Consider the following 27,816-nt stretch of genomic DNA (forward strand, 5'->3'; position numbering starts at 1 on the left):
TTGAACCGTCGTCAAACGCCATATTTGTCTAGTAAAATCACTTGTACAAAGAATATGATTAAGATCCTTAAGATGACCCACAGAGTAACAATTACATTTAGAGACTATAGGAATGCCAGCCATTTTAATCTTCTCATCCACACTCAAACAGGTATAGATAGCTTTGGAGGTTAGCTTGCCATATCCATTGAGCCCAAGGGAAAGAATGCGACTAAACCCTGATACAGTCCCAACCACTTTTAGTATTAAAATTATCATCATTTTCACTCTTTCAAATAAGAACATCGTGCCCCTCTTTGCTCCTAGCCAATAAATAAACCAAATCACTAGCTTTTTGGAAACCCACAAGCATTTCCAAGAGTGGAATGTCCCGCCCATTCTCAATACGACACTCTTTTATCTTCAACAAAGGCTTCTCAGTCACTAGGTACTGGTCATGAAGAGGACCACACTCATCCCAGTTATCATACCAGAAAGTGATGTTTCTATCTCTCACTAACCACTTAGAATTATTTAAGACTTCTGGCATACTATTAACAATAACCTTGCAAAACCGAGTACCCTTAGACGGATCCACAAGGGATAAATGATTACCTCTAACATACTTGCATCTAGCAAGCTTCATATTAAGAGCCCTTTAGATAACCCTAAAATTTCGAATACCCACCCCACCTTCTTCAATGGGTTTACAAATATTTTTCCAAACCACCTATTTCCTTTTACATTTACCCTCTAAATCGCCCCAAAAGAAAGAGCTCAAAATCCTATTCAACGCCATGAGTACTACTTTAGGGACATGTAAAACAACAAGGAGATGAGTGATCATGCTTGACAAAACATGCCTCAAAAGAATAGTTTTACCACCTGCAGAAAGCAATTTCATCTTCCAGCCTGCAATTTTCTTTTTAACTTTCCCAAGTAACTCTCCTAAATCAGAGGCTTTCAATCTACAAGTCACAAAAGAAACACCCAAATACTTGAAATGAAAAAACCCTTCATAAAAGCCAGTAATGTGAAGGAGTGAACTCTTTCTGGAAGCCAGAATAAGTTTGGAAAAGCAAATAGCACTTTTATCTTTACTAATGACTTGACCTGACCAGTCCTCATAAATCTTCAAAGCCTGATTCAGACCTCGCATAGATCTTTTACCACAATTAGCAAAGATAACAATATCATCAACATACATGAGATGGGTAACAAGAGGAGTACCTCTAGCTTGAGAGTACTGACCAATTTTGCCTTGATCAAAGTAATGCTTAAGCAGACAAGAAAGCACCTCTTGCATAATGATAAACAAGTAAGGCGAAAGATGGTCACCTTACCGCAGACCACGTTCACCTTTGAAGAACCCCATAGGAGTACTATTCATCATAATGGAATACCAAGGCAAGGAAATACACGACTTAATCATATCACAAACTTGAGGAGAAAACCCAAAAGCAACCAAGACATAAAGTAAGAAACACCAATCAACCCTGTCATACGCCTTGGACATATCAAGTTTAATCAACACATTACCCCCATTGAATTTTTTGTGGAGAGAATGGACCATCTCCCAAGTTAAACTAATATTTTCAAAAATACTATGACCAAGGATAAACGCCCATTGCTTTTGAGAGATCTTTTTTAAAGTACACTCATCAAGCGGGCCATAATAATCTTGGAGCAGATTTTATAAATAACTGAGCAAAAACTGATAGACCTAAATTCATCAAAACCAGTAGGTTTTTCTACCTTAGGAATCAAAACAATGTAAGAAGCCGTATAGAACCTAGGAAAAGACTTCGTTTGGAAGAAGTCAGAAATGACTTCCAATAAATCAACCTTAAGAAAATCCCAACACACTCTAAAGAAGCCAAAACCAAAACCATCAGGGCCATGACTACTGTCAATGAGGATACTGAAGAGAGCATCTTTTAGTTCATCCATTGAAGGACGTTTACAGAGAGAAATTCTCCTCTTCAGTGATCACAAGAGGAACTAAATCACTCAAATCTGGCAAATCTTGTCTATGACTTTGACCCAAGAATTGTTGAAAGTACTTAACAGAAGTCAAATGAATTTCAAGCGGAGAATGTAACATAGTTTTGTCAGCAAGACACATGTCATTAACCCTTTTATGCTTCTTAGAATTCAGAATAGTAAGGAAAAATTTAGAATTTTGGTCCCCATCTTTCAGCCAATTTTTCTTAACTATATGTGAAAGTCTCATCTCCTCTCTATTCTTCCAGGTAGATAACTACAATTTAGACACCATGAGACCATAGTCGACCTCAGTATTAAAACAAACTTGGAAACTATTATCTAAACACTCGATGCGGTGTTCAAGATCTTTGATAATGACATTAGTTCTACCAAACACATGCTGATTCCACTTCGTTAAGGCCACCATAACCCTTTTCAATTTTGAGGATAGTTTATGAAGTCCAAAACCAATCACCTCTTGTCTCCAAACCCCCTATACAAAGCTGAGAAAATTCGTATGATCAATCCACATATATTGAAAGCGAAAGGGGCTAGGGCCATATTTAAAAAAGTCCTCTCCCATTTGAATCACCATAGGAGAATGATCCGAAGTGGATTGAGCCAAGACATGATAATAGACATTCGGAAAACCATTTAGAAAATTAGAGTCAATAAAACATCTGTCTAACCTAGTCCAACTTCGAGCCAACCCACCTTAGTCATTACACCAAGTCATCCTCGGGCCTTTAAAACACATATCCAACAAACCACAATTTTGTAAGCAGAGGTTAAACTCCCCCATCGTAGAAAACCGGCGATGGTGCCCACCTCTTCTTTCCGAATCATTTTTAATAATATTAAAATCACCACAAACAACCCACGGAAAATTACCATTACCAATAGCCTCCAAATCCTCCCAAAGAACTTTCCTCTCAACCTGACTATATTTGACATACACAACAATAAGGATGAAGGCATGACCATGCTCCTCAACCTTCACAGTCACAAACTAACTAGAACATGCCAACCATTGCACAGAAACTTCCGAGTTCCAGAACAACCAAATTTTACCATCATGCATTTCATTAATAAAATAAGAATCGCAATTAAACTGGCTCAAAAAACTAGGAATTATATTCTCATGTAAAAAAATTTCAGCAAGAGCAATGATATTAGGTCTATAATATTAATAAGATTTTCCAAACGCAACTAGGATGTACCAATTCTCCTTACATTCCAAAAAATAATATGACTAATCATAAATTAAGTTTGGAGGGGCATATTACTGACCTGGTAGAGCTTCTCGTCTTTACCTTATCAGCAAAATCTTATGGGGCTTCTGAAACAGTGCAGTAATCTTTTTGCATATCAACCCGCATCGTGTCCCTATCAACTTCATTATCAAACTAAGTTTCTTCCATAGTGTGCCTGGTCAATTCCTTCTCTCTTTGAAAAACAAAACCCTCAACCAAAGATTGACCGATGGGTACCATGCTTACATACTCGAGCTTTGTTCAACCGGCACTAGTTGTATGGTCTCCTCCAAAATAACACACAGTACTGCTTCCATGTCACACCCCGCAACACAAGTTGATGAACCTCCATCACCACCATATGTTTTGGACGTCAAAGGTTCCATATTAAGCACGTTGCATGGAACCAATATAACAGGTTGCACAAGTACATCCTCCAATGTCGGCATAGCATGTTGCACAGGGACATCAATACCTTCCTTCAAAGCCTCCAAGCCACCCGTCCTTACCACCTTATCAGGTTCAACGGCCTCCTCCTCTCCCATAACGCCTCCATCTACCTGCAAAACACCCTGACCCTCAAGACCCAAAACCAGCTGCTCACCATGCTCCACGATCAAAGTGCCCCCTTCAGCCTCAACTTCCGCTACCCTCCCTTGGATTGATTCTTCTTAGTATTTCTACCCATTCTGCAGGTCCTTTCATTATGTCCCTGTGATCTACAGGTCCGACAATAAGCTGACAGTGTCTCGTAAATAATCTCGTCTTCTACTCCTTGGCATTCTAGGTATACCGATCCAAAAATAAGAGATGAGCTTTTTTTATGCATCTATCTCAAGACAAGCTCTTTCCCCCTCCGTTCTTGTTGCACAAACAGCTGGGTTATCACATCAGATAAACCATCCAATCGATGTCGTAAGCGTTTTCAACATTGACGCATGATAAAAATTAAGAGGAAGACCAAGCAAAAAAACTCATTCCGGAATGCATGGTGGTTCACTTTCTTCATCAAAATTCAGCGTCCATGCAAACTGCCGGTAGGGAGCACCATTAACGTCGCATGACTCTCTGGAGAGAGCTTTATGGAATTCTTCTTCATTAGACATTCGGACAAACACGTTTCTTGGCTTTTGCATCAATGACACCACAGGAGCACTAGCCAATCCCCATCGATTTCAAATGAAGCCACGAATGGCATCTAGAGAAGGCCTATGTCGCAAGAATTTCAAGACTAATGAGAATCTAAAAGGTTGGGCAGTGCAATCCAACTCTTCCACCAAAAAAAAAAAAATGCAGAGCTCCCCATCGATCAGCTTCGGCGGACGAAAAGCAATGTCCATCTTAGGAAACGGTTGCGGAACCGTGGAGACCAATTCAGAGAACAACCGCTGATGGCTTGCTAAGTATGGCAAGGCATCAACAGCCGCCATGCAAAGGTTTTCGAACGTAAACGCAGCAACGACAACACCAAAACCCTAGCAGAGCAATTGAAAAAAAAAAAAAAAGTAATCAGGGTGTACCTGATGTCCTTACCTCTGTCGGCGTGACTTTGATGACTAGCGAGAGGCTAGAGGTTGTTTTTTAGGCTTGAAGCTCGAGGCAATCAAATTATGTTTGATCCAAGAACCTAACATTCAATCCAAGAACCTCAGCAAAGCTACCATCGTGAGCCAGGACACCGTTCGATGACCTCAAATCTACGATGGGAGTCATTCCTCATGTCGCACCGTCTTCTTCGTTGTCCTTGCAGATATTAGCAATGATCTCTATCTGACTCGTCATGAGAGACTCGAGCCTTCACATCCACTCGCGTCGTTGGCGTATGGCTGCTAGTCCGACAAGACCGTCAAGAGGAACCGAAACAAAAATGTCCCGATCTATGTATGTATCTAAGGCAAGAGGAGCGGAGCGGAGTCACTTGGAGGTGCCTAGCTGTGTGGCGCTGCATGTGGTTGTTCCTTCGATAGTTTATAACGTAGGATATAAAGAGTAGATAGTTTATAGTTACCTTAAAAAAAGTCTACTTTTCTGAACCAAAAAAAAAAAAAAATGGTAAACGAGGCAATATTACAAAGTAATAGAGCCAGTTTGATATGGGGGGAAAAAAGGTCAGAGGCCCAGTTTACCTTGGTTTATGTACGTCACTTAAAAAGACATTTTATATAAATAAAGAAAGCGGCAGGTGAGATAATAACTGCACCAGACCACCGTTTGTCCTCAGAGAGGAAGAATAAATAGCTCGAGAAAGAGAGAGAGAAAGAGAGAGAAGATAGGGAAGAAAAGAAGACGATAATGGAGACTTCGACAGACGAGCAAAGAAACAGATCAGAAGAAACATCTGGTTTGTACTACAGCCCTTGCTATTTCTTTGACCAGGTCATCAAATCTTTTCTTAAGTGCCTTGGTCATGACTCCACAACCGAACAACCTCAACCTCAATCTCAACATCCTCCTCTGCATGCAGAAAGAGAGATGAAATTCACTGTAACTCTCTCTCTCTCTCTCTCTCTCTCCACGCACACACAAACCTAGAGGTTTGTTTAACATGTGTGTGTGTTTTTGTCTTTGATAATGCAGGAAGAGTTTGCAGTCAACGGGACAAAGTCATCGAGAGGTAATTTGAGAAGGCCACCAAGACCACCAATAAGCTCTGGCGGAGGTGGTCAAATAAACCAATCTTCTTCTTAATGTTATCATGTTTACAGGTCCAAAAAGACTACACTTGTTCATCGTGTTGTATGCTTAATTTTCCGGGGCTTCATCGTCGGTGGTTTTGTTCCTTGGTGATTAGTTCATGCCAAGGAATCTGTAAGTTAGCATTTAATGCTATATTTCGACATTATCATACTCGAATACTTTCTTCCAGTTTAAAGTTATTGCAGATCTGAGGTTTGCTGGTAACTTGTTTTTCACCTTCATTTCTATTTTCGAGCGCTGAAAGCAACTTCTATCTTACTAAGAGCAGAGCACTAACGGTGGATTCATCAAAGTTATGTTTTGATCAAAGTTTAATTAGATTACATAAAAATTTATTGTAGTTAATTCAATAAAATTACAGTTTTTTTAACTTTAATTATTTTTACTAATTAAATCTATTGAGTTTAAATTGTTGATCAAATATTATTTTATTATAAAAATTTTTTTTTTTCGCATGCTATTCGTTTTGTGTGAGCTCATAATTCAAAAAATTTCTTTTTCGTCTCAAAAGTATAAAATATCCAAATCTCAAACTCAACTATAGAATGCAGTCAATCTTTATCAGTCATCATTTTAATAATATCGCATCATCCTTCTAAAGTATTTTAAGTTCTAATAATTAATATTATTATTAATTGATATCAATTTTTTTTTTTAATTTAATGTCAATGTTAAAAAATTAATATGTATTTTTTTAAACACGGGTAATATACTAATATGCAAATTATAATTAGAATTAAAATAAATAAAAAGTCAAAATCAATATTTTAATAAAATAATGATAGATTTAGAGAGTCTATTATTTAATGTTATTAAGAAGTGATTAATTAAATTTATAAAAGTGAATTTTTCAACTAAATTTTGATTAAATTTTGTTGAGTCTACTACTAATATTCTAATTAGTATTGTCTTCATCAAAATTATTTTTAAAATTTAATAAAAAAAATACATAATTTTTATAAATCTAAAATTTTTCTAATCATAACTTTACATTAGATTAATCAAAATAATAATATAGTACAATTTTTTAATAATAATATATATTTATATTTTATAATTACACTAACTATATAATAATTAATAATATTATTTCTTTCTTCACATATTTTAAAATTAATTATATATTAATTAATAATATATTTTTAATTAATGAAAGTGAATGGGCGATCAAGTGAAAATTGTAAAAAATAAAAATTGAAAAGAAAAGTAATTGGGATAATTTTTATAATAAAATGTTATTTTTAAAGATGAATAATACATCTTTAAATTTAAAGATATATTTAAAATTATTATAACTCATAAGTTAAATTTTTTCTTTTTAAAAAAGTCAATATAAATTATTTTATCTATATTTTTTCAAATTTTAAAAATACATGACAGTGCTCTAAATAGCTGAAAGGGAGAAGAACAGTTTGTGTCATAAATAGCTAGAGCTATTCTCTACTTTTATATTCAATTTCAAGTTATGTATAATTTATTTTTAAAATAATTATTCTCATCAATTATTATTTATTATTCTACCATCTATATCTTATAAAAAAATTAAAATATAAGATAAATAATGATTAATGTATAGTAAAATCCTTATTTTTATATCTTAATTTCATGTCCCCAACACAACTGTGAAGCATGTGCCTTGGTAACATTCCATGTTGAAGATGTGTTGGTCATTCAGAATTGGATATTAAGAAAATGAATAATTTTTTTCATCAGTTATTATTTATTCTTATATCTTATATTTTATAAAAAAAAATTATTAAATATAGAGTATAAAGATGAATAATGACTGTACAGAAAATTTCAAAAAATATTTTAGAATATTTATAATTCTTAAAACATTCCCTTAATTTATTTATTTTTTCTGTGATGCCAAGACACAAAAGGACATCCGAATCTGAATTTTTCTCGGAAAGTTGACGAAAGCAAATCAAGGGCATAATTTAACCGATTAAAATAAGAGTAATGCTAGAGCCACCGCTGGTGGCTCCTGCTGGAAGCCACCGTTGACTTTAATATATATTTTTTTATGTATTTTTTTTATAATTATTTTTATATAGATAGTTTTAATAATTTTAAATATTTAAAAAAATAAAATAAAATTATAATATCATTAAAAAATACTTCTTTAATCATGAAATAAAAAAAATTATTAAAAAATATTTCTTTAATCACGAAGTAAAATAAAAAAATAATTTTTTTTACTTCATAATTAAGGAAATATTTTTTAATAATATTATAATTTTTTTATTTATTTTTTAATATTTAAAATTATTAAAAATATTTATATAAAATTAATTATAAAAAATATATATAAAAAATACCTGATAGAACTAGCGGTGATTCCAACAGGAGCCACCAGCTGTGGCTCTATCATTTTCCTTAAAATAAATATGGGTATTGAGAGAAGTGAAACATACGGAAATAAAATAACATGCGGTAAGTGACAGAAAGCAAAGTCCTGCGAGTGGGTCGGCGGTGAGGTGAGAAAGTTTGGAGCAATTTGTCGTCATTCACATGCTAAGGAGTTGTTCGTCCTCGACTGTGGCAGAATCTCTTTTTCTTCTATGTTTATCTTAATTTTCCTTTTTAACTGTGTCCTGGTCACGACCAGCATTAATGGTAGTCCATTAAATGATTCCTCATCAATTGCAGAGCGCTCGCTCTCTATCTCTCTCATGGTTTCAGACTCTCAGTAGTGACCTATCAATCTGATCACCACTATACAACCACGTGTTGTTGCTTTTGTTTACACAACACACGTATGCAGCTGGATGTTTTTGTTTGTTTATCATCTTGGTCTTTGTTCACGTTTCAACTCTCAGGCCTGTGGTAGAATAGGGCTTTAATCTGTTTCCTAATACCTGGCTATGACTTTGTAAATGACACTGCACAAATTTATGGGTATGAATTCTAAAGCTCTGTTTGGTTTTTTGGTCTTGGGAATGAGAAAAAGTCTCATTTATATTGTTGGGCCAAATGTTAGTATTTAGAGTTAAAAGCACAGCATTATTGATGTCTTGGCCTACAATATTTCAATGTTGTTGAAAAAATCCTGTTGAGAACCCATCTGGAACCGAGGAACTAAGAGGGTTCATATTGAAGATGGCCTTTTTCGCCTCTATTCTACCAGACATCATATCTCCTACACAAAATGCGTTTGAACAAGGAAGGCTAATTTGTGATAATGTGTAAGTAGCTTTTGAAGATGCATTGCAAGATAAGGGGACCAGTGGGATAAATGGCATTGAAGATAGACATGAGCAAAACTTATAACAAACTTGAGTGGAGTTTCATTGAAGCAGTGATGGAGAGATTGGGTTTTGATAAGAAGTGGATTGATCTTATTCTCAAATGTGTCACAACTGTCTTATTCTTTGTTAATAAATGGGAGCCCACAACCAATATTTGAACCTACAAGAAGGATTAGGCAAGGTGACCCTCTTTCACCCTACCTTTTCATCTTATGTGCAAAGGCTCTTAGCAAATTACTTGATAAAGCAGAAGACTCAGGTATATGATTAATGGAATCCCAATAGGAAAAGGTCAAATCAGCCTCAATCATCTTTTTTTTGTAGATGATAGCTTGATTTTTTGTCAAGCTTCTTCTCTTGAAGGGTGTAGGTTGTTATGCTTGATAGACCTCTACGAAAAGGCATCAGGTCAGAGGTTGAATAAAGAGAAAACATCCATATTCTTTAGTAAAAACACAAGGCCAAAACTCAAAGATAATAACAGAATCTTATGAAAATTATCTAGGATTGCCTGCTTTGGTTGGTAGATCAAGGATTAAAACTTTCCAAGGAATTCTAGATAGAGTAAGAGAAAGACTAAATAGTTGGAAACTGAAATTTTTATCACAAGCAGGGAAGGAAATTCTACTTAAGTCAGTGATTCAAGTTATACCAACTTACTGTATGGGTGTTTTCAAACTCCCAAAAGGCCTGCTCTTGGAACTCAATAAATTGATGAGAGGATATTGGTGCAGACAGAAAGACCAGGAGAGGAAATTGCACTGGATCAGTTGGAACCAAATGGGGAAACCAAAAGATCAAGGGGGGCTGGGATTCAGCGAATTTGAAAATTTCAACTCAGCTATATTTGCAAAGCAAGGATGGAGGATCCTACAAAATCCAAATTCACTTGCTACTAAAGTGCTCAGGTATAAATATTTCCCAAGCATTGATTTCTTTAATGCAAAGATGGGTTGCAGGCCCTCTTACGTATGGAGGAGTATTTTACATGCTAGACCTTTGATTCAAAAAGGGACTATTTGGAGAATAGGTGATGGTAAAACAATTTCTATTTGGTCAGACAAGTGGTTACCGGAACCAACCTCTTTCAAACCTCAAAATGCCATGAGATTTTTTGGACCTGAAGCTAAAGTTGAGGAGCTTATAGATACAGATACAAAGGGATGGAAGCTTAATCTGATTAAAGATGTTTTCTCTAAGGAAGAGGCTGAGCTTATAATACAAATTCCTACAAGTCTTTGTAATAGGCCAAACCAGTTGATTTGGAGAGGTACATCGAATGGGATCTTTACAGTCAGAAGTGCTTATCATTATCAGGGAGAACTACAGAAAGATCACAAAGGACAGAACTCACAAAGCAATCAAAACAAAGAAGTGTGGACCAGGATTTGGAAGATGCCAATACCTCCTGCTGCAAAGGTTTTTCTATGGAGAGCTTCTATTACTTAGGAAGGCATCCTTGCCATGGGCAAAATCAAGGATTCAAAACTAGTCGATCTAGGTTTAGTTATTTTGACACGTTTCCCTATTTAACACCAACTATATATAACTCCTTAAATTACTACATTATGTTAATCGAACATCACTTCAATCTAGAAACTCACCTAAATCATCAAATTTCCCACCACACTTCTACTCGATCACCAATCTTTTATGTCTATCATCTGTCAACTCAATGTCATTCTCATGTCCACGAAAAATGCCTGATCGAAATAAGAAATGAGATTTCTGTAGTCAAACACAGCCACAAGATCGCAACAACAATGAGAACAAGCATAGGTATCATGTGTCCTGACACTACCATCAATCATGTTTACAGGATAAATTAGCAATCTAAAGTAAATAACACGATTACCTTTTCTCAACCTCAGATTAACTTAGAAATAATCAGTGATCAATCATGCAAGAAATCTAAGATTTCCAATGCTTAGAAACCTTCATTATTTTAAGAAGTAACAAATAATTACTTTAGTCAGGCCGAAGAAAACTTCAATGACAAGAGAGACCACAGCATATATTTGTGCATAAAAAGTTCATAGAAAGCTGTAAACCTCAAGCTACATGGATTGACAAAGGCTACAAGAAACCTTCTGCAACTAAAAGCAGAAGATAAAGCAACATGACAACTACTTTTATCGCCTTGACCTCCTAGGTCCATGGCCTAGCACCCTGAAAGGTAAAACCTCAACAACAACACTAACTGAAAACATTTTAATTAAAACCGGAAGAAGAAATTAAAACAAAAGATATGTACAAAAGACATATTTTGATGGTTCTCACTGTTAAGTCACATATCCTAGCACCTACCGCTTAGCTCTATTAGTGAAATAGTTGAGGGCCAACCTAGAAAACCGGGTGAGGGTGAAAAACATTTGCAGAATGGCACGACCCTTCACAATCCCCTCCCTAACGCCCCTTGCAGTTCTAGCCAACACTGGCACTGTTTCCTCATTTTTGGACCTGGCTACCTCCTGCACCGAAGCTAATCAAGTAAAGATAAAAAGTAAAATCCATTGCTCCAAACCAATTCGAGAACCGACATTTAAATGTGAAAATCTAAAGAAGACATAGATAACCTGATGGAGCCAAGTTTGTCAACCGGCGCAATCTTTCCTCAGCTAAGTGCACAGCTCGAGTGGAGCTTTTAACACCTTGGGTAATCTCCTGGCTACACAAGAAACAAAAGAGTTTGCAGCATTCTGTATCAAATATTTAATATAAAGGGAAAAATCACTAGCAGAAGAGTGTTCTATCTATGGTGCTAACCCCAAATCACTGAGCTCCATTGTTAGGTCACTGATCTCCATGCCAGATAACCGAACAGCAGCCATTGTGTCAGGAAGCTCTTCCCTCGTGACATCCATGAGCTTTTCTAGGGATTCCGCTGCTCTCTTAAAAGCCTTCAATATGCCCGCATCGGACGCATAAACAACAAATAAAAGTGAACAAAAAACTATAAAAGAAGAAAATTCTCAAGATCGCGTACCAGAAGAGTCGGTATAGCAGAGAAAAAGAGCCAGGTTGCCGAAACGGCAGCCTACAAAAATAAATACACGTCTGCTATAATCACATTATGCTATCATCAACACACTAAATTGCGAAATCTTCAACCATATGGGAAAAAATTCGTTAAAAAGCAACACCATCAGAGCTTGAATGGCTTTTGTTTCGAGGAAAGAAAAATCACCAGAAAATGTAATCCATGTCAATGTATGAGATTCCTAATTATTCAATTTTGAAGACATTAAAAATCAAGGAACCATCATCAGCAACCTCTTATACCATAAATCATATATGATTCATCTCTCAAATGTAATTTCTACTTAAAGAAAATACTTTTCCATAAGATTTGTAAAATTTTATACAATTCATCTCTCAAAATCTACAAAAAAATATATATATATTTCCATGAGATTTGCGCGTGATATAACCATAATATCAACAAATAATAGACTATGTCTGCAAGACATAAACCTTAAGAAATCAAAACGCTAATTTCCCCGTATAACATGAAAATAAAGTAGCTATCTTCCAAACAAGCGTGCAATTAGACTCAACAATAAAACGTAGATAATCGAGGTGAATTTAGTCAAACTCTTTTCGATGGTATTGAAATTTAAAAACAAAACAAAAAACAAGTACCGCGCAAGCAACGACTTGAAGCATGAGGATGTGACGGTGGTTAAAGTTCCATTGGGTAAGCTGAAGTGAGGACACCGAAGAGGATCCGACGGTAGATGTATAATGCGAGGAGATCGACGGAGCAGATGGAGCAGACGGGGCAGTTGCATTGTACTCTACTTGTGTTGACAGAGACGCGAACCGTCGGACTGATTTATTGAGATCGTGAAGACGACGCGGCTCAATGGCAACGGAAAAGCTGTGCCTCTTGCAGTTTGTGCTTATTGGAGGGTTCGAGAACTGCAATTTCAAAGCACCGAACATCGCCTCTCTCTCTCTGTCTCTCTCGACTCTCTCCCCCAACACTCTGCGTCCTCGCAATCTCCGAGTTGGGGAAGATTGAAGGTATAGCGTATACACTATACACGTGTAGTTCGTGCGTAAAGGCTAGGGGTAAGTCGGTCATTTTGAATCAGAATCGTCGTGGGCCGTCATACGTTAATGGGTTAATTCGGACCGTATGGAGTAAGTGGCATATTTGCTTAGACATTGCCAATCAATGAGGTTTTTGTTCCATGAGAGTAGCTTCTATAGGAAACATCTACAAAGCCCATCTTTGTTTGAAGTTGTTTAAAGTGATATCAAAATTCTTTAAAAGTTTGCTCAAAAAACCAAAAAAAAACAAATCTTTAAAAGTTTGAAAGGATGAAAACAAATATACTTACAGCATTTGTTGAATTTATGAAAACTTGTATGAACAATTATTAATATTTTATGATTTATTTCGTGTGTTTAACACTCATTAACTTTAAACTCGGATACATTTTAGAGATAAACTGTTGTAAGGATCCAATATTGAGGATAGATGATGGCATACGATTGTAGGGAACAATCATAGTAACAGTACTTATGATGAAACAAATATTTATGGACGATTTATATATAAGAATTGTTATAGACATAAAGAGATTATACAAAATAAACTTATAAACTGATGTGACTTTATGGATCTAATATTGTTTCATACAGGTCAAAATTTCGATCGTATCGACCTGTATCAATTGATATATCAGTATGTACTGGCCGATATATCAAATTTCGGCCAATATATATATTTCAACATTTACACTTTTGTTTTTTTTTTTTCATTTCTTTAAACTATAAATTCATTTTTAGACTCCTCAATTCAGACCATCCTATTTAAAATTTATATATATTTATATATAATTTATTCATATATAGACTATTATAAAATAGTATTGGTATCGAAATATCTCGTTTCAATGTCTCGATTGAAATAGTCACTGAAACAGTATTCAAAACATTAGGTGTATTTAAAACATTGGCCTATGGACAATCCTGACCAATTCTTTCACCATTTTTTAAACTTTTTAGATATTTAAAAAAAAAATCATATATTTATTTAAAAACTCTTACTTAATCATTAAATAAAAATAAAAATAAAAATAAAAAAATCGGTAGAAAATTTCATCTTCTGTGGAAATAGTGTTTTCCATTCTCATTTGACTAGCTAGCTAGCTAGCTTCCTATCTCAGCCAGAAAAGGTTGCTATTGTCTCTTATCGACAAGACAAAAGAATATCCAAAAAAAAAAAAACTGCTTTTTGTAAGATAGTAAAGATATTGGAGTTTTTATGTTTTTTAAACAAGCTTAAGATATTGGAGTTTGCATTCAAGAAACTATGCAAGCTTAATTAATTGGTCAATCATATTTGGAAAGATATCACTTTTTTATGACAATGACATTGAGACGGCGTCAATATCATGTTATATAACATGATATTGACGCCGTCTCAATGTCATTGTCATAAAAAAGGGGTATCTTTCCAAATATGATTGACCAATTAATTATATATATATATATATATATATATATAGGAGCATTAATATATAACAAATCAGGCTACGTAGTAATCATGCTACACTAGTTAAATGGTAATATACATATAAGCAAATAATCGGGGAGATCGTGATGAGGACAAAACATATAAATAAGCCATTGAAGAGAATATGATCGGTAATAATATTTGATGGCAACTACGCAAATTAATTAATGTATTTTTCCAAATATATAACAATTAGATAAATAGTTTAGACATAAAGAAAGAATTACACAAGAGTAAACTTACAAAATTATATTACTTAATATAATACTATGTTAAAATATAAAATTATATTTTTTATAAAATAGATATAATGAACCATATAAAATTATATCGTTTTTTAAATTTATTTTTATATAATTAATTTATATTTGTAGCACTTTTCATTAATTAATTATATATGTATTATATAGACTAGGGCCTAGCTAGCTTGCTCAATATATCTAATATAATATGCAGGTTGCCTCAGGTGAGATATTTCGATTGATGCTTCCCGATCGACAGCGACACAAATATTAATATTGTATTTTTAAGTAAATCCAGCCATATTTGTATGTATTTAGCATCATGTGATGTTAGCAAGAAAGAGCAAAAAAGTCATCTTCTTCAGCTTCGAGCTCCTTTGTCAAACGCCCTTTATTTTGTTTGATTGTTGTGTATTTTGTAGAATATATATTGAATAGATTGGAAGAACCTGGCTAGCTAGGTAGCTAGGGTACTTACTTATAATTAATTTGTATATTAAGCTAGAGATGATGATCATGATGATCATGATGATCACTAGCAGCTCGCAATTGGAAGCGAGTAATTAGAGACGGTTTTAATTTAATAAGCTAATTAATTAATTAGAACAATTAATAGTAATAATTGATGATGATATCAAGGTGGCCGTATTAATTACTAAATGCTAAATATATAAGCCAGCCATTTGTCACAAGCCTGGGGAGTGTGGCTCGATCGTGTTTTCAATTTTAATATAATAATTACTAGCTAGCTAGGGCTTTGAATTTTGAATCACTGCGTAATAATTCATCATTACTTGATCACATATATATATATATATATATATATAATTTAATTTAAAAGTTAAATTTTAAAATTACTCAAGTCTTAATTAAATATAAGTGAACATGAGTACTTGTTCGTTCTTAATTAAGTACCACTGATCACGAATTACCTATATATTTAAAACTTTTAATATCACTACTAATTTAGTGATTATTTTGTGGTCTATATATATAACATAGACGTATCATTGAATAAAAAACAAAAGTGTAATAAATAAAAAAAGAGCAAAGAGAAGTTCACTGAGAAAAGGTAAAAATGAAGGCAATTCATGTAGGATCCATTTAACTGCGTGGCTTGAGGTTAACATGCCTTCGAAATGGCTTGCATGCCATGCATGCATGATATATATATATATATACATATCTCCTTATACTTAAAAAGTTTATCTTCTTATGAACAGTAATTTTGTTTGACACTTTCTTCTTTCACTTATGTTCATTTGTACATCCTTACAATAATTATCTTCCTCACAAAATCACCATAAATCATCACAAAATCACCACATAATAGAGTAAGGGAGCTGCATCGTGACTACTAGAGGTGACATACAACAGAGTCATGGTAGTCCTACGACAGTGGATCTAGGATCCCGTGAAGAGAGGGGCATGAGAGGAGCTAGGGCTTTGGCTGGAGGAAAGGAGGAAGGGGAGGGATCGTCGTCGAAGGAGGAGGCTGCTAGTGGTGGTGCGGTGGCGTGGGGGTGGCTAATGGCGGTGCTACTGGGAGAAACCCGTGCATGTAAAGGGGTTGCGCTTGTGGAGCTAAGGAGGAGTTACGGGTGGTGGGTTCTATAGAAGTGGTTCACGGCGTGAGGGAAACTCAGTGGTGGTGCTTGGTGGAGTTAGGGCTGAGTCGCGATGGCGCAAGGGTGGAGAACCCGTGCGTCAAGACCCATTTTGGGTTGCTCGAGTGCGGCTGAGGGAGGAGCTGCTAAGGGGCTTCGACGGTGGGGTTTAGCGTGAAGGGAAGCTGATGAGGTAGTCGGTGATGCCGCAGGGTGGCTCACGGCGACACTGGGCTGCTTGAGGGAGGAGATCGGGTGAGAGAAAGGGAAGACGTGCAGCTGCTGAAAGGGAAGGAGAGAGAGGGAGAAAGAGAAAGTGAGGGGAAAATGCTAAGTTTTGGGTTTTAAATCTCAACATTTTATCTTGAATCCCCAGATTTGATCTAACGGTGAAGATTTAAACACTGATTTAAACTAACTTAAAATAGATAATTAAAATATAAATACCATATAATACACTTAAAATCAACTTTAATTTATAAAATACTAATATTTATCATTAAATAAACGATGAAGCTTTGCTAAACATTTTTAAGAGAATAAAACCATCTAATTAATTAGAGCTGGAAGCCAACTCACTCAGGACCAATCCTCATGCTGCTCGGGAGTCTCCATCATAGCCTCCCTCAGCTCGGGATCCCTCCTCAGCCCACCAGCTCAGGAGCCTTCCACTCGGGAACCACCTACTCGGGAGAGCCATGCTCGGGAAGCATGGCTCGGGAAGCATCTTGGGAAACACCTGCTCGAGACAGACCCTCACTTTGCTCGGGAGACACCTGCTTGGAGATGACCTGCTCGACACCCCACCAGCTCAGGACAACACATCACTTTGCTCTGGAGTTACCGGCTCGGTACCTCATGATCTCCTCGGGACTCCTCTGCCCTCTACTCTACACCTCTGTTGGGATCCTCCACCTCCACTTGCTCGGGAGATGACCTGCTCAGCACCCCATCAACTCGGGACATCACCTCACCTACTCTAGAGTTACCCGCTTGGTACCTCATGCTCTCCATGAGACTCCTTTGCATAGGATTTATTAAGTTCGGAAAACAAATTTACGCATGGGGGCTCTATACAACACCAATCGAGACCCAAGTGACCCCAGTGGGCTGGGAATAACTATTTTTCTCATTCCGACCTGTTGATCGATTTTTACCGCATCAATAATAATAATACAAGATAAACGTGCCTTGCATGTAACCCCACTGCTAGTATATATAAATATATATGTATGTATGTATGTATGCATGAATATATGTAAGTATAAAGAATGCTATGCATCAGTTTCTATTCATTCTCACACTGCTAGTATATATATATATATATATGTATGTATGCATGAATATATGTAAGTATAAAGAATGCTATGCATCAGCTTCTATTCATTATAGATTAAAGTCTAAATTATTGATTGCTCAGAAATCTTAAATCCAAATTAATTAATAAATATAGTACAGGAAAGTCTGATAGAGAACAGTATATATATATATATATATATATCAATTAATAAATAAAAAATTTCATTGATATTTGCATTCAAAACCTAAAAATAGATGAGTTTTACTAGTTATAAATTGATTTACGGTAAACTTATATGAAAATCACAGCGGTAAATATGAGTGGTAAGAGTAGTATTTTCTTATGATATATATTGATTATTTATTGTATGACTCGTTATAAATATAAAGAAAAAAATCAAAACATTGATAACTAGATGATGTGGTAATTAAGCCTCTACGTTCTCCACGTCGATATATAATGCATCTTAATCATGTATAAATAAATAAACCGAGTTAGGAATATATATATATTTTTAATATATATATATGAGTTCTGTTATATACAGTCATTTTTACATTTTTTTTTTTATATTTTATCGATATGATTGGTCAAAATAATTATTTTATATTAAAAAAAACGATGCAGTCAATCATGTTAATTAAATACACAGAACATATAAAAATTACTGTATATAGAATTTTTGTATATATATATATATATATATAGATGAATCGTGTTCACACAGCAATATCCTTAATTTGGTGTTGCAGTACTACTTGTCTCTCTAGACATGCACATGACACCATCCTTTGAAATTGTTCTAACCACCAACTGCTTGTCTGTTTCCTATTCCATCCACATCAAACCGCCCTTGCACTTTTGCATTAATTTTTTTTTCTTTTACTCCTCCAGCTTCTGTTATCTTAAAAGCCCAAGCTCAAGCTTCGATCCACAATGAATTAAGCACATTACACTGTGTTTTTGTTTCACTTCCATTAATAATTCCCACCTTCTATTCCCCCACAAACCCTGATCATCTCCTCCATGACCGGCAAAAGAACCCAGACCAGCCCACTTGGGAGCCCCCCATCATCGTCTGGGAACATCTCAGACGACAGCTCTTCCAAAGACCAAGACAAGTTCCTCCCCATCGCCAACGTGAGCCGTATCATGAAAAGATCACTCCCCACAAATGCCAAGATTTCTAAAGAAGCCAAGGAGACTGTCCAGGAATGCGTTTCTGAGTACATCAGCTTCGTCACCGGTGAAGCCTCCGATAAATGCCAACGAGAAAAGCGGAAGACGATCAACGGGGACGACCTTTTATGGGCCATGATGACACTAGGGTTTGAGAATTATGTCAAGTCCCTGAGGAACTATCTCGGCAAGTATAGAGAGATTGAAGGAGAGAACTCCATGGATACTCAAGGAGACAAGCCTCCGAGTACCGATTCTTGCCCCGATCATGGTAGTAATAATTATAATAAAATTCAGACAGCGAGTAGTAGTACTACTAATAATGTATTGGCTAATATTATTGCAGATTTTCATCAGCGTTTTAGCGGTGGGTTTTATTCGTTTGGCCCACAAGAGACTCCAAAGACTAGTTTTGGAGAATGTGGAAGAGTCGCCGGTTGTGAAGAGAATTCGGTGATTGGTGCTTTTAAGGTCAATGGGATCCGAGAAAATGGCGATGGAGATGGCAATAGATCATCATCAGCTGCGGAAGCTCATCTTCATCAAGAGATTGATCAGTACCGGTAGAGATTGAAAGTTTTTTTTATATATATATATATACACTTCAGTGTTTGTGGATCGAAGTTGCACTTATATAATATAGTTATTGAAAGGAAATGATGCAGGTAATTAAAAGTATGTAAAATGAACGTAAAGATCTAACTTTGTGGATCTATCATGAAATCCCGATGATCATTAGCCTATCTACCTTTGCTTTTTGGATGAATAGTATATGTGGCTTAATTTTAATGGTTCTATGATTCATGAGTACTCGAGTATATATCACCTCTCTCTCTCTCTCTCTCTCTCTCGTGCTGATCTCCAACCGCGGATACTGACCATATATACATAAGGAAAACACTACTATATCTACTTTATTTGACACTTCTATTTGACTGTTTGTCTTCTTTTATTTTTTTTTATTTTTTTTATTTAATGATTAAAGAAGTGATTTTAAATATATTGATGTATTTTTTTTATTTTTTAAATGTATTTAAATATATTAAAAAAATATGAAAAAAAAAATTACTTTATACTGGACGGTAAGTCCAACAGTCAAGATGGGGCGGCAGAATAGCCGCACCCTATACATAAGGGTGAGACGTATGGCTGAGAACACCATTTTGGTCATCTCTCTTCTTGGCTTCAAATTATTTAGATCACAGAGATCATGAAGCGGATATAAATGCAGGGACACCGTCACACCGGCCGGATTAAAACCTTATAAAAAACATATGACCATGCTAAGATGAACACCAAATGTGCACCCATTAATGTAAATGTTTTTTTTTTTTTTTTTGATTCATTTTTAAGCATCTTTTAAACATCCTTAATCATTAAGAAATATATATATATAATCACTTCTTTAAACTTTATTACTCATTATCCTCACAAATTATATATTTTTTTTAAATTAATTAAATTATTCTACTCATCATTCATATACTCCGTATTTAATAAGAGAAAAAAAAAATATATATATATATAATACGTGGTATATGGAATGATAAATAAAATTTTCCGTTCTAAAATCATATCAACGTGTAAAAACCTAAATAAAATAAGTATGGAGACTCACACTTGGAACTGGTAATAAATTTTGCATCAATTTTGACCAACAATTTAGGTCTCACAAGGGTTAATTTTATAGTATTAATTGATATTATTTTTTATAAACTCTTTTTTATCCAAGGGTTAATTTGCAGTATTGCATCAATATTGTGAAATAAAATTGAGGTCATAGTACTATAGTATATGACATAATTATGATTAATAATTAATATATTATTTATATAAATATTTGATTATATATTTTCCCGTAAAAGTATAGAAATAAACGGTTTGCATACATATCTAGACAACCTTTTTTTTAATTCCCTTTTCCGTTTATTTCTTCTATTTTTGGCATGGCCTCTTTGAATCATCTTATCATATTTAATTATTATAAAATTTAAATATTTATTTTTTTAATTTTTTAAATAAAAATTATATTATAATATTAAAAAATTATATTATAATAATATTTGATTCAAATTTAAAACTGCAACTTCATGGTTCTGTCGTCGCAAGAACGAGGGAGTGTTTGACCGCCGAAGATTATCGAATCTAATCTATGCGTTGTACTTGTACTTTCTTACTTCTCTCTCTCAATAATTACAAAGTAACCCTTGTACTCCCCTTCTTCCATGGAGGCCACCGCTTCGCCTCCTTCCCAAGCCCTCCAATCGACCTCCATTGTAGACTTAGTTCCGGATCCGGTGGTACAAGACCCTCTTCCTCATCCTTTATCTACTGGGTCCACCGCCGACGATGACTCAAAGCCCATTAACAGCGATGAAAAGGCCAAGAAGCCGAGAAAGAAGGCCAAGAAGAGAAGGATATCCAGAGATGGCCCTGATTTGTGGCCGTCTTCTTCATCTTCTTGTTCTTCCTCACCCTCTTCTTCCTTGCACCCCACGCGTGTGGTGCTCAGACGCCGAAGACCTAGGGCCCTGCTCGCTGCGCCGCGGCGCATCGAGGGCAATGTAGACTCGATTGCCCTTCCTCTCGGAATGTCGGTCGCAGCTGTCGTTTCTCTGGTTCGAAACGTTAACCTTTTCTTTGTTTTTTTTTTTTTTTATTCTTTTGGATTTCTGAATGTGGTTTCTAATATTTATTTCGGTCGGGAAATTCTGGGTTTTGATGATGGTTTTAGAGCTATTGAGAAAGTTTTGATCTTGATTTTGGGTTTGTTTGTAATTCCAGTTCTTTCTCCTTGTTCTTATTTGCTGATGAAGTCTTTAATCATTTGGGATTCTCAAATCCTTAACTAGTGTGACGTGATTTTGTTCTTTTTTGGTGACTGATAAAATGCACTTGAAAGTTTATACTTATTATGAGTTTCATAGGGAACTTAGAGAGTTGGTTACATTTGAAAACAAAAAATGCTAGTATCGTGTGTGTAAGGTTAAGTGCTTTGTGTGGACTTCATCTGCTCTACATTACTTCAAATCAGATTGTACTTGGTAACTTTGGTCACAGGAATAATAATAATGAATGAACTTGCCCTACTTGGTGGGAAGTTTGTATTGTTTGTGCAGATATGAAATGGAACTTGTTTGATGTATGCTCGTTTCTCTTTAATGCTTATGTGGCTTATGACTTAGCTATGTTTGGTTGTTTCTGAAGTAATGATCGTAGAACTTATATGTACATGTCACCTTTGATCATGTCCTGCACATAAACGCGAACATAGTTCTTTATTTGGAAGATTGATGTTGGTGTGGTGCTAATTCGTTAGGGTGCCACTCAATCATAACTAGGTGCCAAAGCAAAAAAATGTAGCTCTTGGAGTTACCTTATTTTGACATGTTCTTTTACAAGGGAAGGGATTTTTGTATTTTGAGGAATAAGAACATTATAGAAACAACAAATTTTGAACTTCTTATCTTGCAAGGGGCCCAAAGCTGTTTATTTTTTCTAATAACCCTAGGAAAGCCCAAGCCACATATGGACCTATACTCTATAAGGACTGGTTAAGTTTACAATCGGTGCTCTTTGAAATCTATAAAGGGAAAGAAATTTTCTCTCCTGATTGATATGGAATCGCATTCACCACCTATATTTAATTCAAGCTGTTATAATCACCCCCATTAAATATTGGACGTTCTCGTTAGGCTACTCCATCATAGGTGGTATGACTCAATTCCATACTTATGGTTGGGTTCATTTCTTTTTTTTGATGTCAGGAAACCTTTCCAAGGCAAGGCCCTTCGGACTCACCCCTATAGAGTAAATCTCGGTCCCGTGGACCGTACTCTTGGAAGTTTTCCTACACGGAATTGGTTAAATTGTTGGCTTTTCACTAGGGGTTGTGGCCCCAAAAGATTGTTTGCACCTATGAAGTGTTGAACCTTGGACCTCGAAATGAGTGATACACCAAGACCAAGGCCTTAACCACTTGGGCCAACCCCTTGGGGTTGGTTGGGTTTATTTCTTATACCATATGTAACGACGTAATGAAGACACATGCTACATCTAGGCCTATACTCTAAAAGACTAGTTTAGGTTACAATTGGAGCTCCTTAAAATCATGATAAAGGGCAAGAACTTCTTCTAAAACATTTTAAGATACCATTCACCACCTTCCTACACTTAATCTGGGGCATTAGATCTTCACATCCTCTTCTCAAATTATTGGTGCACAACAAACTAAAAAATGCAGTAAATGCCTCAACCTCCCAGTTATGAGTCGCTTTGCTAAAGCTAAACTTCTACTGAAAGAATTCACTGGATATCACTAATAGGTCTGCCACTGAAGCATCCTTAGGACGAGCCACACCATACATCTCCGGGGAAGCTTATTTGATAACCCTACCACCACTTCACAAATCATGGTAGAATTTGATCGATTTACCATCTCTCACTTCAAATCTAGTATGTTTAGAGAACTTCCCTCTCACGTTCCTTATGCTCCTCTCTGATCCCAACCTGTGAGGTTGTTGAACTACCTTAGAACACTACCCACCCCATGCACATCTGTACTTAGAGTCCACAGGACAACTGATATCCACAAGGCCTCTCTCAAAATCTCTAGCACATCAGATTTTAATGTACTGAATATGTTGTGGTCATTGAGGCCGTCCTCTTCTATGATATAATGAACTTATCCAATAATGTGACTAGCATTCTTCGCTAGAGAGTCACCAATGATGACTCTCCCTTCTCTTCTTTACGATGTCTTTTCTTATTCTTTACTCCTGATCAACTCCACCTAACTTTGTTTTTGTTTTTGTTTTTTTCAATCAGATATAAGTTTTTGAATATTATGACTTCAGAAGAGAATCCTTTACTTCTTTATCTATCCAAGAGGCGTGTGTGTGTATGTAAATTGACCCATCAACATATTCATATTTCTAAATGAATTCTATATTGATTAATGCTTGATGATAACCTCCACATGCATACACTATTTTATATTTATTGGCCTAGTTTTAATTATTCTTTTGCATGCAATGATTGAATTTACGGGTAGCACTAAGGCTTGACGCCTATCTCTTGTGTTTTCTTCACTCTTTGAAGACAAGTGCTTGATCATTTCAAAGCCAATAGCTAAGGCTTAAAGTATTCATCTAGCATCTTCCCTGGGTACCATAAAGATTTTATTTTGAACAAATTAGTCTATGATTTATCTAGCTAAGATGTGATTTCCACATTCAAACTATGCCATATCATTATATTATTTTAGGTGAGATCCTGTAAAAGATACTTATGTTTTTCACTTGATATATAGCCCTGTTATTAGATTAACTTGATTAAACTTTGCCTACCCACAGAGGGATCTATGCGATCGCTGACCATGTTGATTCTAGGTTCTGGAAACGAAAGATGCGGCTGGTGGAAGGATGTCTGCCGATCATCTTTCAATGGTACTCTTCTAGCCCTCTTATTGTATTTACATGATTATTGAACTTTGCCTACCCACAGAAGGATCTTTGCGATCCCTGACCATGCTGCTTCCCATTTACCATCTTGGCATACCCAAAAATATTTGATTTGGTCATTGAATCTTTCAAGAGAACTCGTACCAATCGAGTGTATATATTTCTTTTTGCAGTGTTGGGGCTCCTAACCTAAGTATATTTCTTAGAACATGCTTATTATATTTTTTGGGTTTTAATTATAGAATATTGACTAATATTATATTTCTCTTGCATGTAGATCTGCATTTCGGCTGTCAGAGAATCTTTAGTTAATGTAAGCCAAACTCCTAACTCACCCATGGCTCTTGCTTTTACATGTTAAGTTTGTAGCACCCCTTCCCCATAGGGTTAGGAATGTTACTTCCATTACTTTACTTTACGTCAGGTGTTAAGAAATGCCATGATTCTTATTAAACATAAAACTTAATGTATTATATGTGACAAAACCGAAATTAGTACAATGTCCTTTATATAGTCATAACAGAAGGAAGCAAATCTTAAACACTGTGTGTAGGATTCTTATTAAAGCACGATTAAGTCAAGCTCTCTTAAACTAGTTTTTGCTCTATAACTTGTTCTGGCCTGCTGATCCATCCCCATCACCATCAATACATGGGATGTCTACAACACAAGAAATTGAGTAAGTACTCAAGAAATAGATATATCACACAGCAAAATAAGAGTTCCATTTCAAGTAACACACATTTTCAAAAGGACCTTCATAGATCACAAAAGCATTTTCCTTTAACATCTTAAGTGGCCAACATGCAATTATGTCACGTGTCTAATGGCCAGAGATAACAAGGATCTCAGTTTCGTGCTGTGACCACTGGTGGAACCTCGCCTAGTTGATAAATGGGTGCACTCGGGTGAGCCATTCCAAGCGGACCATACAAGGTGGCTTGCTTTGCCCCTGTAGTTATGGTACCATTGCTCCTTAGTCATTAGGCCAAGAAAAACTTTTAAATCATTTACATGCATTCATACAGTTACAATTTGTCCTCCCATTCATTCATCATAACATTTATTACAAAGCATATTTACATGTAATACCTCATATTAAGATACAGAGGTGTGTATCAAACTCCAACCCCTCTTCCGGACGTCTGGCCAAAAAAAATTCAACATTCAAAGAAGATCAATGAATAATATCAAGAAAATATTAGACAATAAGCCGTGTATTAAGGTACATGGATTATAGAATGTTGACCATGCTAAATTGGGGGTCTTAAGATTCTCACTATGACATATTTCCTCTTGTAGTTCATGTCAACATCACTCAAATACAAGCCGCTAAAGTGGTGTCTTTATGCCTTCTTTTGATTACCTACATGGCAGCAGGTCTTTGGTGAAAATTTTGATTATTTTATGCGGAATTTTGAAAAGTCATTTGGAAGCACCTTGAGAACTCTTAGGTTGATCAATGAGTTGAACACAGAAAAGGGAGGACACCATTTCTGCAACATGAAAGTCGAAGGTTCTGCTTCACCTATGAGTCTCAACAATGGAGGATGCACGGGCAATTGTGGTGGAGAAGATTTTCAGTCAGAAGCAGTCTTGCAAACTTTTGCAACTCAGGATCTATTAAATACCATCGAAGAGGTGAGAGAGAATATGCTAACTGATTCCAATAATCGGGTGCTTACGCTCCGTGGGCAAACAAACCAAGTGGCCTGTGTCTTGCCAAACTCACCTGGTCCTGTTATAGGGCAGTCCATGGTTAGCACTATTCAGAAATCTGTCATAGAGCAAACCCGTTCTAATGACCTTAAGAGTTTCGAACTTGGTCTTACAATGAGAAAATTGAAGTTGAAAGAGACACAGCTGGCTCTCAACTTTGATTCAAATAATCTAGAGAGGTCTAAATTGGAAATGGGAGCGTCGAAGGCATCCTTTAAAGAAGAAAAATTCAAGAGCCAATTAGAAGACATGAGACACACTGAGCTGCTCAGAAAGTGTGTAGACTGTCTTGTTGCTGGTCTGCTTGTCATGTCAGCTTCTCTGTTATATGGTGCTTATGTATTTTCATACAGGAGGATTACTGAAGCTACTGAATCTTGCACAACTTCACCTAAGGCAAGTACCACTTCTTCGTGGTTCGAACTTAAATTCTTTTAGTTTCACATATCGCTATAGATTTGCTGTTCTAGTATCAATAAGGAAAAAAATAGGAAGCATGCATGCTGGACAACTTATACAATAATTATTAAATATGTCATATTCAAAATGACGTTCACGAAAAATGGAATGATACATGCAGAACAGTGTGAGTTTCCATTTAATAGATTGTATACCAAAATCACATTTATCCAAAATAGATTTTACTAACATTAATTTTACTTGTTTAGGAAACATTTCATTATGCTTTCTCTGTTTCAGGAGTACAAGTCATGGTGGATCCCAAAGCCAATGGCATCTTTCAATTCAGGGCTTCACGTTCTTAGGTGCCAGGTTCAAGTTGTGAGTCGAATGCTGTTTGGTGTCTTAATGATTGTCGCAATTGCTTGTTTGCTTCTCCAACGTTCAGCAAGTACAAAACAGATAATGCCAATTACTTTCATGCTTTTGCTGTTAGGAGTTGCCTGTGGTTTTGCAGGCAAGCTTTGTGTAGACACTCTAGGAGGGAGTGGATACCATTGGCTCCTAAACTGGGAGATTCTGTGCGTGCTGCATTTCATTTCTAATGTCTATACACCATTTTTGTTCCTTGTCCTCCACGGATCTGTCAATGTGTCTCAAGGGACCAAAGGCAAGGCAATATTTCCATACTGGATCCGCCGAGTTATGTTCTATGCTGTCATGTTCCTGTTTCTGCCACTATTCTGTGGTCTTGTGCCTTTTGCAAGCCTTGGTGAATGGAAAGATCACTTTTTACTGCTGGTCACTGATTATCTATTTACTGATGAGTGATCGAAGCTGTAGCTCGGATCACCAATAAGAGCTTTTACTATGGATCAATGTTACTTGTTGGACGTTGGGCAGCTTAACTTACTTGTCTACTGTGTACTGATAAAAAAGAAAGAAAGAAAAACCCCTTATTAGTCTACCGAGTGAAATATAAGCTGCTGCCCACAGATGCCTGTATTTGGTGAAGATGCCTGTCGGCACAGCTGGGTTTATTCATTCATGTATCAGTTATACTGAGCTTTTTCCTTTTTTTTTTTTTTTTTTCATTGTGTGGTGAGGTGTGTTGGGAGTGGGGGGGCTTCTTATTGTCCTTGTGAATTGTAGTGTCGAGCTGTTGTATATTAGAGATTAATTATTTATCGTTAACTTGAAATTCTCGTGTGCATA

The 27,816-nt window shown here is 35.8% G+C and overlaps 4 protein-coding genes across 6 annotated transcripts; 3 read left to right on the forward strand and 1 right to left on the reverse strand.

Moving 5' to 3' along the window:
• The first annotated feature begins 5,490 nt into the window (after positions 1-5,490).
• On the forward strand, positions 5,491-6,099 carry LOC109013320 (elicitor peptide 6-like). Its single transcript, XM_018995359.2, has 2 exons — positions 5,491-5,702; positions 5,796-6,099. Exons 1-2 carry the CDS (start codon positions 5,511-5,513, stop codon positions 5,904-5,906), a joined length of 303 nt encoding a protein of 100 aa, XP_018850904.2. The 5' UTR covers positions 5,491-5,510; the 3' UTR covers positions 5,907-6,099.
• Positions 6,100-11,147: 5,048 nt separating this feature from the next.
• Positions 11,148-13,186, reverse strand: LOC109013314. Of its 2 annotated transcripts, none has more exons than XM_018995353.2 (5): positions 12,809-13,186; positions 12,153-12,203; positions 11,933-12,066; positions 11,743-11,834; positions 11,148-11,637 (listed from the first exon to the last, which is right to left on the reverse strand). In XM_018995353.2, exons 1-5 carry the CDS (start codon positions 13,109-13,111, stop codon positions 11,615-11,617), a joined length of 603 nt encoding a protein of 200 aa, XP_018850898.2. In that variant the 5' UTR covers positions 13,112-13,186; the 3' UTR covers positions 11,148-11,614. The 2 variants fall into 2 exon arrangements, with proteins under 2 accessions (XP_018850898.2, XP_018850897.2); XM_018995352.2 differs by having other exon boundaries at positions 11,148-11,648.
• Positions 13,187-18,850: 5,664 nt separating this feature from the next.
• LOC109002552 (nuclear transcription factor Y subunit B-1-like) lies at positions 18,851-19,588 on the forward strand. The gene is made up of 2 exons (XM_035689901.1): positions 18,851-19,292; positions 19,368-19,588. The coding sequence occupies exons 1-2, from the start codon at positions 18,869-18,871 to the stop codon at positions 19,586-19,588; spliced, it is 645 nt and encodes a 214-aa protein (XP_035545794.1). The 5' UTR covers positions 18,851-18,868.
• A 1,555-nt stretch (positions 19,589-21,143) lies between these two features.
• LOC109002556 (protein CPR-5-like) lies at positions 21,144-27,816 on the forward strand. 2 transcript variants are annotated; one of them, XM_018980351.2, is made up of 5 exons: positions 21,144-21,639; positions 24,412-24,468; positions 24,761-24,796; positions 25,861-26,598; positions 26,902-27,816. In XM_018980351.2, the coding sequence occupies exons 1-5, from the start codon at positions 21,247-21,249 to the stop codon at positions 27,430-27,432; spliced, it is 1,755 nt and encodes a 584-aa protein (XP_018835896.2). In that variant the 5' UTR covers positions 21,144-21,246; the 3' UTR covers positions 27,433-27,816. The 2 variants fall into 2 exon arrangements, with proteins under 2 accessions (XP_018835896.2, XP_018835897.2); XM_018980352.2 differs by having other exon boundaries at positions 25,864-26,598.

Source organism: Juglans regia, chromosome 1, assembly GCF_001411555.2.
Source record: "Juglans regia cultivar Chandler chromosome 1, Walnut 2.0, whole genome shotgun sequence".
Classification (NCBI taxonomy): Eukaryota; Viridiplantae; Streptophyta; class Magnoliopsida; order Fagales; family Juglandaceae; genus Juglans; species Juglans regia.